At 33.7% G+C, this 13979-nt stretch overlaps 2 protein-coding genes across 4 annotated transcripts in view; both read right to left on the reverse strand.

The window, feature by feature from the left end:
* The window catches only part of LOC134272229 (mis18-binding protein 1-like), a 36712-nt gene that overhangs the window by 3785 nt on the left and 18948 nt on the right, over positions 1–13979 (reverse strand). The window lies entirely within an intron of this gene.
* Positions 1686–13373, reverse strand: LOC134272230 (uncharacterized). The gene is made up of 7 exons (XM_062754481.1): positions 13231–13373; positions 12284–12470; positions 8361–8405; positions 7908–8036; positions 4305–4413; positions 3238–3312; positions 1686–2551 (listed from the first exon to the last, which is right to left on the reverse strand). Exons 2-7 carry the CDS (start codon positions 12429–12431, stop codon positions 1864–1866), a joined length of 1194 nt encoding a protein of 397 aa, XP_062610465.1. The 5' UTR covers positions 12432–12470; positions 13231–13373; the 3' UTR covers positions 1686–1863.

The raw sequence follows: 13979 nt of genomic DNA on the forward strand, positions 1-13979 counted from the left end.
TAACACCCCCCCCCCAGGGGGGTCATGATTTGAACAAACTAGAATCTACAATACCTGAGGATGTTTCCCTATAAATATCACTAAGCATGGCTTTCAAGTACTTGAAAAGAAGATTTTAAAAGGTTAATTACCCCATATATTGTAAAAGTTTCATCAGTCATTTTGGCCCCACCCTACCCCCGTGGGTCATGATTTGAACAAACTTGAATCTACACTACCTGAGGATGATTCCCTATAAATATCACTAAGCATGGCTTTGAAGTACTTGAAAAGAAGATTTTAAGAGATTAATTTCCCTATATATTTTAAAAGTTTTATCGGTCATTTTGGCCCCATCCTACCCCCGGGGGTCATGATTTGAACAAACTTGAATCTACACTACCTGAGGATGAGTTTCATCTTTCCTGGCCCAGTGGTTCTTGAGAAGAAGATTTTTAAAGATTTTTCATATATATTCCTATGTAAAACTTTGATCGTCCATTTTAGCCCCACCCTACCCCCGGGGGTCATGATTTGAACAAACTTGAATCTACACTACCTGAGGATGATTCCACATGAGTTTCATCTTTCCTGGACAAGTGGTTCTTGAGAAGAAGATTTTTAAAGATTTTTCCTATATATTCCTATGTAAAACTTTGATCGTCCATTTTGGCCCACCCTACCCCCGGGGGTCATGATTTGAACAAACTTGAATCTACACTACCTTAGGATGATTCCACATGAGTTTCATCTTTCCTGGACAAGTGGTTCTTGAGAAGAGGATTTTTAAAGATTTTTCCTATATATTCCTATGTAAAACTTTGATCATCCATTTTGGCCCCACCCTACCCCCGGGGGTCATGATTTGAACAAACTTGAATCTACACTACCTTAGGATGATTCCACATGAGTTTCATCTTTCCTGGACAAGTGGTTCTTGAGAAGAAGATTTTTAAAGATTTTTCATATATATTCCTATGTAAAACTTTGATCGTCCATTTTAGCCCCACCCTACCCCCGGGGGTCATGATTTGAACAAACTTGAATCTACACTACCTTAGGATGATTCCACATGAGTTTCATCTTTCCTGGCCAAGTGGTTCTTGAGAAGAAGATTTTTAAAGATTTTTCATATATATTCCTATGTAAAACTTTGATCGTCCATTTTGGCCCCACCCTACCCCCGGGGGTCATGATTTGAACAAACTTGAATCTACACTACCTGAGGATGATTCCACATGAGTTTCATCTTTCCTGGCCCAGTGGTTCTTGAGAAGAAGATTTTTCAAAAATGCCATTAATTTTTCTCTAATTCATAATTATCTCCCCTTGAAAAAGGGCCTGGCCCTTCATTTGAACAAACTTGAATCCCCTTTACCCAAGGATACTTTGTAGCAAGTTTGGTTGAAATTGGCCCAGTGGTTCTTGAGAAGAAGATGAAAATGTGAAAAGTTTACAACAACAACGACGACGACAACGACGACAGACAACGGACAAATTGTGATCAGAAAAGCTCACTTGAGCCTTTGGCTCAGGTGAGCTAAAAAAAGCTCTGGGTACAAATGTACAAATATTTAGCTCGATCGAGTGTCCAATATATGAAAGAAGAAAACAACTGTGGTCAAAAATTACTGGCATTGAATACACACAAGTCTATATAGTTAATGTTTATAGTTTAACATATCACTGTTAATTAGATATATATGTACTAGTTTCTGGTTACTGTAAAATGTAGAAATATGGTGAATTAATTTTTTTATTTCATATGATTAATTTTTCTGATTAATAAGTAATAATTTTCATTTGTTTTTTAAAACCGTCCAATTTTTAGTCTTCATGTTGCCCAGATCAACTTTTTCTATTGCAATTCTTTTGGTCTCAAAATCAGACACACTCCTGCTCAGGTGAGTTTATTTTGGACTCATAGCCACTGTCCACTGATTTCTGGTTTTGAAGGGAAGACTTCCTGCCATCACCCACAGTGTGTGAGTCAAGGTCAATGTTAAACTGAGGTTTTTTATTCGATGATTCCTCTGTCTCTGAAGTCAATGTAATATACACACTCTCAATATCTGTACCAATGGAGGGTTTCTCACTGCTGGAATCTTCTGATTCCTGATGGATATTCGACTCCAATTTCTCTTCAGTTGTGGGTTTAGGTATTGTTTGAAGGGAGCATGTCTCATAATTAGACAAGATTGTGTCAGCTTTAGTAACGATTTCTGAATCCTCTTTCTGACTTGTGTCGGACTCTATTTTACTGCCTTCTTGACTGGCTTTATTGTCTGTCTGTGTGTCAGAACTATAACTCTGTCTGAAGCTGACTTTACTAGAGTTTTCATACAAGTCCAATTTAACATCAGTACATTCTATTGCAGGGTTTGAATATTCTTCATCTGTGTGTGACAGTGGTGCATCAATCAGCTGGGCTGTAGAAGAATGCTTAAAATCTTTTTCGTTATTTGAAACCTGCGTAGAGTAAACCACCTCTTGGTCAATCCTGCTATTTGGCTGAATTTGTCCCACGCTACTCTCCGATTTTTTACTCCCCACAGAAGAAAACGATGCTTTCCTAAAATAAAGCAACATTCTACAGCTACTGAGCCCAGAGAATATATACAGGGCAGCCTTGAAATTTCATTTGAAAAAAAACAATTAATGAATTTAGTTGAAAATATTATAATTACAACACAATATTGATCAATTCTATTTAGATTTTTTTTTCACACAGAGATGAAAATATTAACAAGCTGGTGAAGAAAAGAAAAAATATGTGAATGAAATAAATCAACCAAATTTAAGATTGAAGAACCTGCTCAATAGAAAATAAATTCCTAAAAGTATAAGTGAGAACAATATTGAAGAAATATCACAAATGTATCAGTATTCAAGTACATGTAAAAAAAAAATAAATAAATAAAAGGACCTATAGCACATGCTGGAGAGATTATCACCCAAGACGATAAATAATGATTTTCATATGCACCAATTAAATCAATTAATACATTGAAAAAAATAAAGTTATCATTATGATAATTATGTCACTGTTTTCTAAATATTATGGCATACTCTGAAGTCAGACAAATTGATCATGCTTTCCATATAAAGATTAGAGGGGAAATGTATGTATATATGCTTGATAAAATGGAAGTCATAACAATAATGCATCTCATTTGATGACTGAAGCACACCTATAGGCAGGTGCCCCCTACACAGTTATTAGGTACCGGTAGTCAATTCATGCAGGTAGAGATGTACCTATTCTGATGTGTTGGAAGATTATTCCAAAAGAAACACTGTGATAGATTTTGATACATCACCGATTTCCTAAACCTTTGAAACAAAAATAAAAAATGAAAAAAGAAGATCGACATAAAAATAGTGAAACCTATAAGGACAGAAATAGTGATTGAGAATTTCTGTTTACTATGTACTGCTCAAAACTCAATTTGTTTTATTATCAGCACAATAGTAAATCATACAATAGTCAACTACACTGCATACCCAATAACATCTTAAAATCCAACCACAAAGATTATAACAGCGAAACACAGCTGCATTTAACTCCGATTCAAACCAGAGTAAACTAAAATCCAAACCTGAGTGTTGACTACAATCAAAATAAAACAGTACCCACCAATCAAAATCATCTGGTATCTATCATTTTATCCTTTTATCAATATTTAAGGATTATATTACTAGTATAATGATTAAGGAATTATTACAATTATAAACAAGATGTCATTGATTTCAGAATGTAATATACCATGTGTTGATGTTTCAGACAATTTGTGCATTGAAACTTTAACAACATATATGCATCCTTTTTAACCCCCTTCTGATTTTTATACTCAAATTCTTTTCATACATTACACTAAACTATAGACCAGTGAAGAGTTATTTCCCGTTGGTTGCCATATTGGAGGTCTTCAACCTGAATTCCTTCATCATACGATCAATGAATTTTGACTTTATTTTCCCATAATTGTATCAAAATAAAGTTGTCCTCTGTAACATGTCAACTAGTCATACTTGTCAGGAGTAATGAATGAAGATAACACAGTTTTTCTTACAAAAAAATGTCAACCTAAGCTTCCTCTAATTCATGATTTTAGTATTTTGAATTTTCTTGCTCTAAAATATTTCTGCCATGCAAGTTTAAAATAGAAAAAAAGTTGCTATAGTTATACCTCCAATATGGCAACTAATGGGAAAAAACTCTTGCTAAAATCATGTCTATCAAAAATTGTCGATATGAAATTAATCTCAGGTCATCAATACCAAAACACATACCAAAACATTAGCTCACTAAATATAATACATACCCTTTTTTTCCTTTCTTCTTGTAGACATAAACTCCTACAACTATAAGTGCTAGGAGAATTATCCCAATCACAAGGAGGGCAATCCACCAGCCATTGGAATCCTGGGAGGCTGTGATAATAAATAATTGTGAAAGTACAAGTTTGATAAGAAATTAATACTTCTAATAATTTCAAAATACTTTGTCAGATTGTTTTACTGTTATACAAATGAACTTTTTAAATTAGTTCATAGACAAGGACAATATTGTAATAATTTAAGATTTTAAATTCTCTATTTTTTTTTTTAATATCAAGAAAATATTTGAAAGTTAATTTGGAACTTTGTAAGCAAAAGACAGCTATCAAACACTAGTTACAGCAAACCATATAATTACAAAAATAAGTTCCAGTTCATTTCATCAATAAATCACTTTAATTTTACTTAGTCTGTGTTAAAACAGATAAATTGAAAAAAATTAAGCCACAGTTGTAATGCTATTAAAAAGCAATCCATGATTCGATCATAACTAAAGCAAACTTTGATTACAAAAACAAACATATACAAACAATGGTTATAACAATATATTTACATCCACTGAATATTTTCTTCTTTATTTCTTAAAAAAACCCATTGCGTTCATCACTGCATAAACTACATTAGGCATATCACCTGTACAGATTTCTTGATCAATGGCCGTTCCATCAATGAAACGTACAAAGACGTTCGCAACATTAACACAATAATTAATATTTTTAATCCTACTTAAAATGATAATTTAAACAGATGTAAATATAAACAATAAAATGTCTTTTTTTGTTTGTTATTACTGGAATGAACGGTTGCAGCTATTGCAGAAAAAAATTACATAACCCGCTTACGCGGGTTATGTATTTTTTCTGCAACAGCTGCTTCCGTTCATTCCAGTAACAACAAAAAAGAAAGCATTTTATTGTTTAAGTAAATACTGTGACATCACTAATTTTTGTGGGAGTTTAATTTTCAAGTTAAAATCCAGTACAACAGTGTAAAATTCCTCTTTATCCTATGAAATCTAATCCCCTGGAACCAATATCTTTTCCTCAATTCATCAATATACAAAATTTTGACCCAACAAAAATAAGTGACTTTAGGCCATATTTAAAAGAATGTTTGCTTGCATGCCCTCTCCCAACTCAGGGTAAAATTACTGGGTTGGTAGGTGGGAGAATTTGAGTGGGCCCATTTTTAGTCAGTCGGTCAAGAGAGAGCAACCAAACAATTTTTTAAAGATGGCCTTACAGAATATTGTCATCTTTGATTTGGTAACAGCTCTGTCCTTCATTAATTAATCTCAATTCTGAATGTACATGTAAGAATGCAAACATGACTTCTATATATCTTTATAGCACACACAAAGCCAACTTCATTTACCTTTTTCCATATCAACACCTAACAGATTAATTTTTCCTGAAAGTTTCATTTAATTTCCACTTATTGAGCATTTTATGTAAAGTTTATACATTTGATACGTTTAGAATTTAAACCTTCCAATACAAATATTTTTGATGTTTTGATCTTGACCTTAGAATTTGTCCCACTTTTAAAAACTTAAACCTTGGTCATAACTTTTGAACAGTTAGCACTTAGAGCCAGCATATTTCACAGGTTTACTATCATTCCAATAACAGCGTGTCACTTTACTTAACCGAGCGTGGTAAAGTTTCACATGTTGATTACCATATTACTCATCCATTGGATGTTTGATTTCAATGAAAGCAATACTACTTTGCATATGAAATACAGAATCCAGCAATACCACTTACAATACTGACCAATCGTATTGAATGAATGTTCACGAGAATGCAGTAAACAATAATCACATGTGGACAGGCAAAGCAAGGTCGCTATATACAATATAATATTACATTTTAATAGTTTCAAAGTATAGTCTTACTTATTTCATGCTTTAAATATTCTCATTCGTATCAAAATTAACTCCATTCGGTCAAATCACAAGAAATATGGCACGTGCTTTTTGCTGGACAGTAAACGGGCTTTGACTGACCACGTGTTGCCGGTGACTACAAATGCCGCGCTGGAAAACATTCATTCAATACGATTGGTCAGTGTTATAGGGGTATTGTTGGATTTTGTTTTTTATATGCAAAGTAGTATTGATTTCATTCAAATCAAACATCCAATCAATGAATGATATGGTAATCAATTTGTTAAATTTTTACCACGGTCGATCAAGCAAAGTGACACGCTGTTATTGGAATGATAGTATTCCTTATGAGAAGACATTCCTTTGTATATAACAACAATTTTGACCCTTGAGCCTTGACCTTGGAGTTTGACTTGCACTTGAGAAACTTTTGCAGTCATGTGGGGGCATCATTGTTTCACAAATACATCTTGTTCAATATGTACTCAACTTTAAATAGTCTTAATATTCAAAGTTAATTAAAAAAACATCTTATTACCAAGAAATGTATTGTGTATTATATTTAATGTGTATAAAAAAAAACATCTATTTGAATCTCTTTTAGAATGTTTGATAATGGGAATATATAACTCAACTCTTTTCGACAGGGAAACATATGAAATTTAGTTACACTGTATTTCTGTTGTGAATATGCTGGTCTTACATTAGTAACTGAGACATTTTTTATGTATATATGAAATATTTCCCCTTCTCCAATGTTACAAACATGCATGTTGATGTTAATAAATTCCAGCAACCATAAATCCAAGGCCTCATTCACAGCCTAATTAACCACGCAACTTTATTTGCCATCTCCTGCCTCAAGATAAAAAAAAAATTGAGTCAGTAGTTAAGTTGGACCCCCCCCCCCCTAAAAATGTTAATATGAATGCTCACTGAATTTTCAAAATCAACTGAAATTAAAGGTGTTAAGAAAATTAAAATACATTCCTGGATGAATGAAAATATATTACCATTTCTTAGAGATAAAAAAAGTTTTGACAGGCCAATTTTATAACACTGGTCAGGAGAGGGTATTCACAACTTTTTTTAAAGACACTCTTTTTATTTCAAAGTGAGCAAAATATGGCACCTTTTCATATCAATTACTGTACAAACATTTACAGTAATATGATTTCTCCCCAGAAATGCCTCATGCATGACAGTCTTGTTTACGGGGATGGATGATCTCAAGCTAGAGACAGATTTAGTAGAGTGACTCCCCTTCCATCCCCCTCCCTTCAAAAATAATACAATAAACATAACGAAATAGAAAGTATTGATGAAGCATGCTGTTAAATGCACATGTCACTACAAGTATTTTAAGTTTCATTGTCATTTAACCCCCCACCCAAACCCCCTACACACACCACTAAAACTAGAAATCTGGTTACTTGTACTCTTCTTTAACTTGCCCATAAATAATCCCAATATATACATTCTTTAAATTAAATAATCTTATTCATTAATAAAGAAAAATAATTATGGGAATATCATAATCAATAGCTCTGATTTTAGTCTAGACGCAATGGTACCAAAGAAGGTTAGGAAAAAATATTTCTCCAAATAAAAAGATTGACCCCCCCCCCTACACAGTGTGACATTCCAGGCATTAACAGTGTATTCATAATACAAGAATATATAACATGCAGAGTCTTACAGCTGCTTAGTATGGAAGTAGGCGGGACTAGGGTGTCATTTTGTAAGGACGTAATATTTGTGACCTCTGTTGTCACATCCTTCAAGGTCGTGACCCCCGGAACTATGGTCGTCTGGGCAGTAGTGCTAGCTGCAAGCAAGAAATTTTTTAAGCAAGGAATTTCAGGTGAAGAAAAATGAATACTTTTCTACATACTCTAAAAATATTTGGCTAAAAAAAATCCTTGAAGAACAAATAAAGAAGGCAAAGTAAAGTTTAAAAAAAATTAAAATAAAGACAGGTGCCCAGTGCCCAGGAGCTCTGAATACTGTTGATATAAGTATCTGATATATTTACAAGGTTTGTGCCTTTGGAACTTGAAGACATAAAATAAAAGAAAACAAGGGAAGTAACCACGGGAAGTAGCTCTTGTTGCACTAGTTTTTCTGATACATTGATATTGAATATACTTACAAGTCTTGGAATATACTGGAACATATGTTTTGTTTCCACATAATTCTGAAATTAAAATTAAAAAGAAGATAAGAAAGATAAATCTTTACATTACAATTCCAGTCAGACATACAGACAGACAGACAGACAGCTGGACAACTAGATGTTCCCATGTTGAATGAAAATATGACATGCTATGTCAGTTTGATGAAGAAACTTTACATGATTATAGATTTACAGTAAATAACAGAAGTGCCAGGGACAGAAACATTAACTTCATAACTCCTTATATCTGTAACTGTTTAGTGTTCAATATATTTTAAAGTCAAAGGGAATCAAAATCCCCTTTCTCTTTAATAGCATCAATTCTTTATTGGTATATTAAACATGTTTGCTATTAGTGTGTTTTACTTTATTATCATGTAATGAAATACATTTTAGAAATGAATATGATATTTTTATTTCCTCCCATTTTTATCATGGAAAAAAGTGAATTAACTTCAACAATAAAAGGGAAGAAATGGAGTTCAGAGAACTCTGATGTAATATGTATGGCTGCTACTGACAAGGCAGCCAATACTCCGCTTGTGAATTCTGTGTCTTTTTGCCAGGATACACATTGTGATGATGTAAACACTATTCTGACTTATGCTAATTATTATTTTTTTTAAGTGTGGAGATCTGATCAGTCATTCACCATTCCCTACAAACACACAGCTAGAGTAATCAAACCAAGGAGGCACTGAACTTATATATATACACTAACATTAGCAGCACAAAACACTGCAGCAAAAAACAACTTATCTAGAACATAGAGAAATGTATACACGAAGAAAGAACACAGTTTCCTCTTTGCAATTTGCTTTGTCTCTCAAGCAAGATAATTAAAATTCATGGTATGTGGAATGTAGCGGATGAAAAAAATTTAAGCAATAAATTGAAAAATAATATCAAGTATTTACTACATGTAAGATATATAAAGAAGGCAAAAAAAAAAAAGAAACTTAACCTTTAAAACAGTCATAAATTTTACAATCCAATACCCTAAAGCTTACCACAGTTTGGCTGCATTATCTCCCCTCAGTCAAATCTCAAATTAGATCTACAAATGTACATGCACCCTGAGGGGACCCAGTACAAATATTTACACGATTTCTCTGTCTGCTACAGCGGGCAATGATGAATGTCAATTGTCATTTTATAAATCAGCATACCTCTGCTGCCTTGCACAGGTGAGGATATTCTCCTAAATGACAAAGTTTGACATTCAAACATGCAGGAGAGAAAAGGTTTTCTGGTTTAAAATGGCAATGTGTATCTGTTTGTTTTGGTTTGGGCTTACAACAGATTTTTTATGACTTTTGTGACATGACCAGAGAGAACATGTAGGCCAGTATTCCTGACCTGTATCAAACAAGAATGCTGAATCTTTTCATGTACATGGGGCATAAAGGAAAATTAATAGTGAATGACTTTATAATTTTTTTTTCTTTTTTGCTTGTCAAAAAAAATTTTTTGTATGACATCTGTTTAAGTTGAATGATGTAGATACCCCATCCCCCACCTGTGCTGTAAATTTTACAATTTACAGATATACTGTGAATACTTGTGATCTAAAAGTTGAGGCTAAGTACATAAAGGAGATGATTTTTTAATCTTGCAATCATTGCATTTAATATATTAAGTTAGTTGTTTATTTTCTTTTCTAGCATCATAGCAATTGTCATGTCCAACATTGTAAGTGTAAGCAATGTGTTCATGTGAAACATTGATTTACATAATACCATTTCTAATTAAAGTTTCTTTGAGATAAATTCTAAATTCACCTTCTCTTACATTATCATGATTATAGGCATGACTAAAACTGAAAAAGAGTATGAAGGCCACATGAAGCATGTGTTAAGAATGGAAAAATGGACCCACTGGCTTGGAATATGTTAAAATAAAGCATCTCTTAGACAGTCTACTATATGTTTAAATAAAATAAGTAACATTTTTTTACAACTTCAAAAGTTCAGAGGATGAAGTACACATGCTCTACTGTTTATTAATCAGTTAATAGGCATGGATAAATTTTATCATTCTGATTCATTTAATCTGATCCAATATCGGATTATCCATCTACTGTAAAATGCTAATGAGCAACATTTCTTAACTAAATCAGAGACTTATCTACTCATGCATCAGAATTTACCTTCTAACAAGGAGTATGATGTGTTTATATTGTGAATTTGTTCATCGTAAAAAGGGTTTAAATTTTTTATAAATAAAAAAAAAACTAGATCTGTCCAATCAGGACAAAATACCCCCCGCTGGGTTTTTCAGAAGTAAGTTTTTGCATAATAAAGATATGTATCAAACACGAATTATAAAATTTTTCTTCCAGTGACCTTGAACTTCCCCAAATGACCTTGGGTCAAGGTCATGATACACCCTTGGGTCATAGGCAATCTTTGAGTGAAATAAGAATCTACCAAGTTTATCAATAAGAAAGATATAGACCGGACACGAATTATGAAATTTTTCTTCCAGTGACCTTGAACTTCCCCAAATGACCTTGGTTCAAGGTCATGACACACCCTTGGGTCATGGGCAATCTTTTTGTGAATTGAGAACCTACCAAGTTTATCCATAAAAGATATGTGTCAAACATGAATTTTGAAATTTTTCTCCCAGTGACTGACCTTGAACTTCCCCAAATGACCTTGGGTCAAGGTCATGACACACCCTTGGGTCATGGGCAATCTTTGTGTGAAATGAGAACCTACCAAGTTTATCCATAAGAAAGATATGGACCGGACACGAATTATGAAATTTTTCTTCCAGTGACCTTGAACTTCCCCAAATGACCTTGGGTCAAGGTCATGACACACCCTTGGGTCATGGGCAATCTTTGTGTGAAATGAGTACCTACCAAGTTTATCCATAAAAGATATGTATCAAACATGAATTTTGAAATTTTTCTCCCAGTGACCTTGAACTTCCCCAAATGACCTTGGGTCAAGGTCATGACACACCCTTGGGTCATGGGCAATCTTTGTGTGAAATGAGAACCTACCAAGTTTATCCATAAGAAAGATATGGACCGGACACGAATTATGAAATTTTTCTTCCAGTGACCTTGAACTTCCCCAAATGACCTTGGGTCAAGGTCATGACACACCCTTAGGTTATGAGCAATCTTAGTGTGGAGTAGTAGATTCTAATGTCCCTCTGTAAGAAAGATATGGACCGGACACGATTGCACAGACAGACGGACAGACAGACAGACAGCTAGACAGACAGACGGACAGACAGACAGACGGACAAGCTGATTCCTATATACCCCCCAAACTTCGTTTGCGGGGGGTATAAAAATCTTGATAAAGTATTCCTGATTTATTTTTATGGTTTCAATATCTGAATGCCTGTCAAAAATCCTGAATATTAAAAGTAACCATAGTCAAAAAAAAAAAGTATGCTAATTAAAGTGCAACAGAGTATGAATTGGCAATGTGTAGTGACAGTGCACAGTGATGCCATGTTCCTGCTAGCACTTATTAGTGTATAAACTCATTAGCTCAGTCAGAAGAGCATCACATTTTACATATCAGGTTAAACATGCTAAAGGTTGAAATTTTAATCCATATTACGGAAGTCCCCAAGGTAAAATCCACATTAAGGGTTTGTTGTTTATAAAGTCTCAGATGTGAGATTTCTTCGGGGATATAAAAAAAGAACTTGTGAATGAGAAATAAGAAAGTGTCACATGGTTTAATGCAGTATGTGTGTTGTGTGCAGTGAAGCTGTATGCTCCTTCTATATCACTAACAAATGGGTACAATCCCTAAGTTAAGTCCGCAAAGCTAGAGTTTGACTTCAACTCTAACAGTTGTAGATTTAAACCATGTTTTACTCACTTGTAATTGTAACCATTCATAAAAGTTTTAATGCAGCATGCTTACCCAAGTAACTCTGATAGACTACAGAGTCTTCTTGCATTTTTAACATTTCTTTTTTGGCTTGTGGTGATGTGCTGGCAAATATGGGTACTTCTGGTGGCCTTAGGAAGGGGTCACTACAGATGCACCGCTGACAGCTGAAGTTCTCCATTGTTGTTTTTATTCAGTTTGTTCTCACGCTCTTCTTATTCTGTAGAACAAAGACAAAAGTTATCAAAGTTTAATGATAATTACAATAATGAATATTACAAATAAATACACCTAAAAAGTAAAATTGAATTTCAATAATTATTCAAGAATATCAAGATATAAACATGATAAATGATAAACATTTATTAAAAATATTTTATTTTAAAAATAAGTCAGACGCTCTATTTTCACTTGTGAAAGGGTCTTTCTCTCTCTTGTCTATAAACAACTGACAAGCCCTAGTATGCTGGCCAAAGCCTGTCCACTTCTCTAAAGAGAATAATATATATGTACATGTTAAGTATAGGGGGAAATACCATTTCACATTTCAATTGATCCTTCCTTCTGAATAAATATAGTAAAGCTAACCTGATAAGTCTGTACTTTTTAAACTATGATGTGTCATGATTATCGCGTGCTACTCACACAAAACTACTACAGTACATATAACACGTGTGCTGATATTGTCAAATGACATCATTGAGTGACCATGTTTAAAAAATTGTGGCAGGAACAAAAAAAATAATTGATTAAAATCCTTATAATAAAAAGTTCTCTTTTGGAGTTAAAAAAAAACATTCGGCGATTTTAGTAAGGTTGTTATTGTTGATGATCATGAAGAACGGAAATGGAATGTTGCAGGATTGGTCCTGTGCACGATCATACAGAAATCTAGTTCTCCAAAGTTGGAGATCTCGATAAACAATTAAACTTTCAATCAATTAGTTATTAAACCAGACAACATGAAAATGAAACCTTACCTGTTCATTTTACTTTCTTTTTGACGACGACAGATTAAAACCAGGAAGTTTACATAGTACGGGATGGGAGTGACTAACTTCCTGCTTCAATATCGATAGACATTTATTATCCGGAATACCGTTATCGTATAAACAGTTGCGCCTATCTATTGTTACTTTACCAAAACATAAACAACTACAATTGGTAATTGGAAACCCGTATGGGTTTGTCACCATCTGACTTGTGTAGAATCTACCCAGGATTGGAGTCACCGTGAGTGATAGGTACCGTACTATGGCCTGTATGTAAATGGTGTATTTTCATTATTACATGATTGATGAGTCGCCCGCGGCAAGTACGTTGGTGAATTTACTGACCAGAAACAGAATACATTTGGGATTTCAAACAATAATATATATATTTTTTTATAATATTGACATATTTAGAGGGGCTATGTTACTGTGTATCCTGAGAGTCTAGAGATGCTTTTCTTAGATTGGCATTTGGCAGAAATCTAGGGGCACTTGACATTGTCATTCATTTGATGAATCAGGTTCCTGTGAAATAGGAAATTGAAATATTTTCCCTGTATATACAGCTATACGAGTTATTTGGTACAAAATGTTACATTTAATTTTTTAAATACCATCCCTCCATGCCTTATTGAATACGTTATTTGTGTGCATTTTAATGGAACCCCCCCCCCCCCTAAAAAAAAAAAAAAAGAACAAGAGGCCCATGGGCCACATCGCTCACCTGAGAAGCTTTG

Source organism: Saccostrea cucullata, unplaced genomic scaffold (genome assembly GCF_032062105.1).
Source record: "Saccostrea cucullata isolate Sc308-1 unplaced genomic scaffold, CSIRO_AGI_Scuc_v1 ctg2485, whole genome shotgun sequence".
Lineage (NCBI taxonomy): Eukaryota > Metazoa > Mollusca > Bivalvia > Ostreida > Ostreidae > Saccostrea > Saccostrea cuccullata.

Bases quoted from the DNA above. Each gene is read 5' to 3' on its own strand.
- LOC134272230 (XM_062754481.1), bottom strand. From the start codon at position 12,431: ATGGAGAACTTCAGCTGTCAGCGGTGCATCTGTAGTGACCCCTTCCTA. The intron at 4,414-7,907 runs GTAAGACTCTGC...TTATTATCACAG, and splicing joins TACTTCCATACTAAGCAGCT to CCTCCCAGGATTCCAATGGC. The intron at 2,552-3,237 runs GTACATCTCTAC...GCTTTATTTTAG, and splicing joins CTTCCAACACATCAGAATAG to GAAAGCATCGTTTTCTTCTG.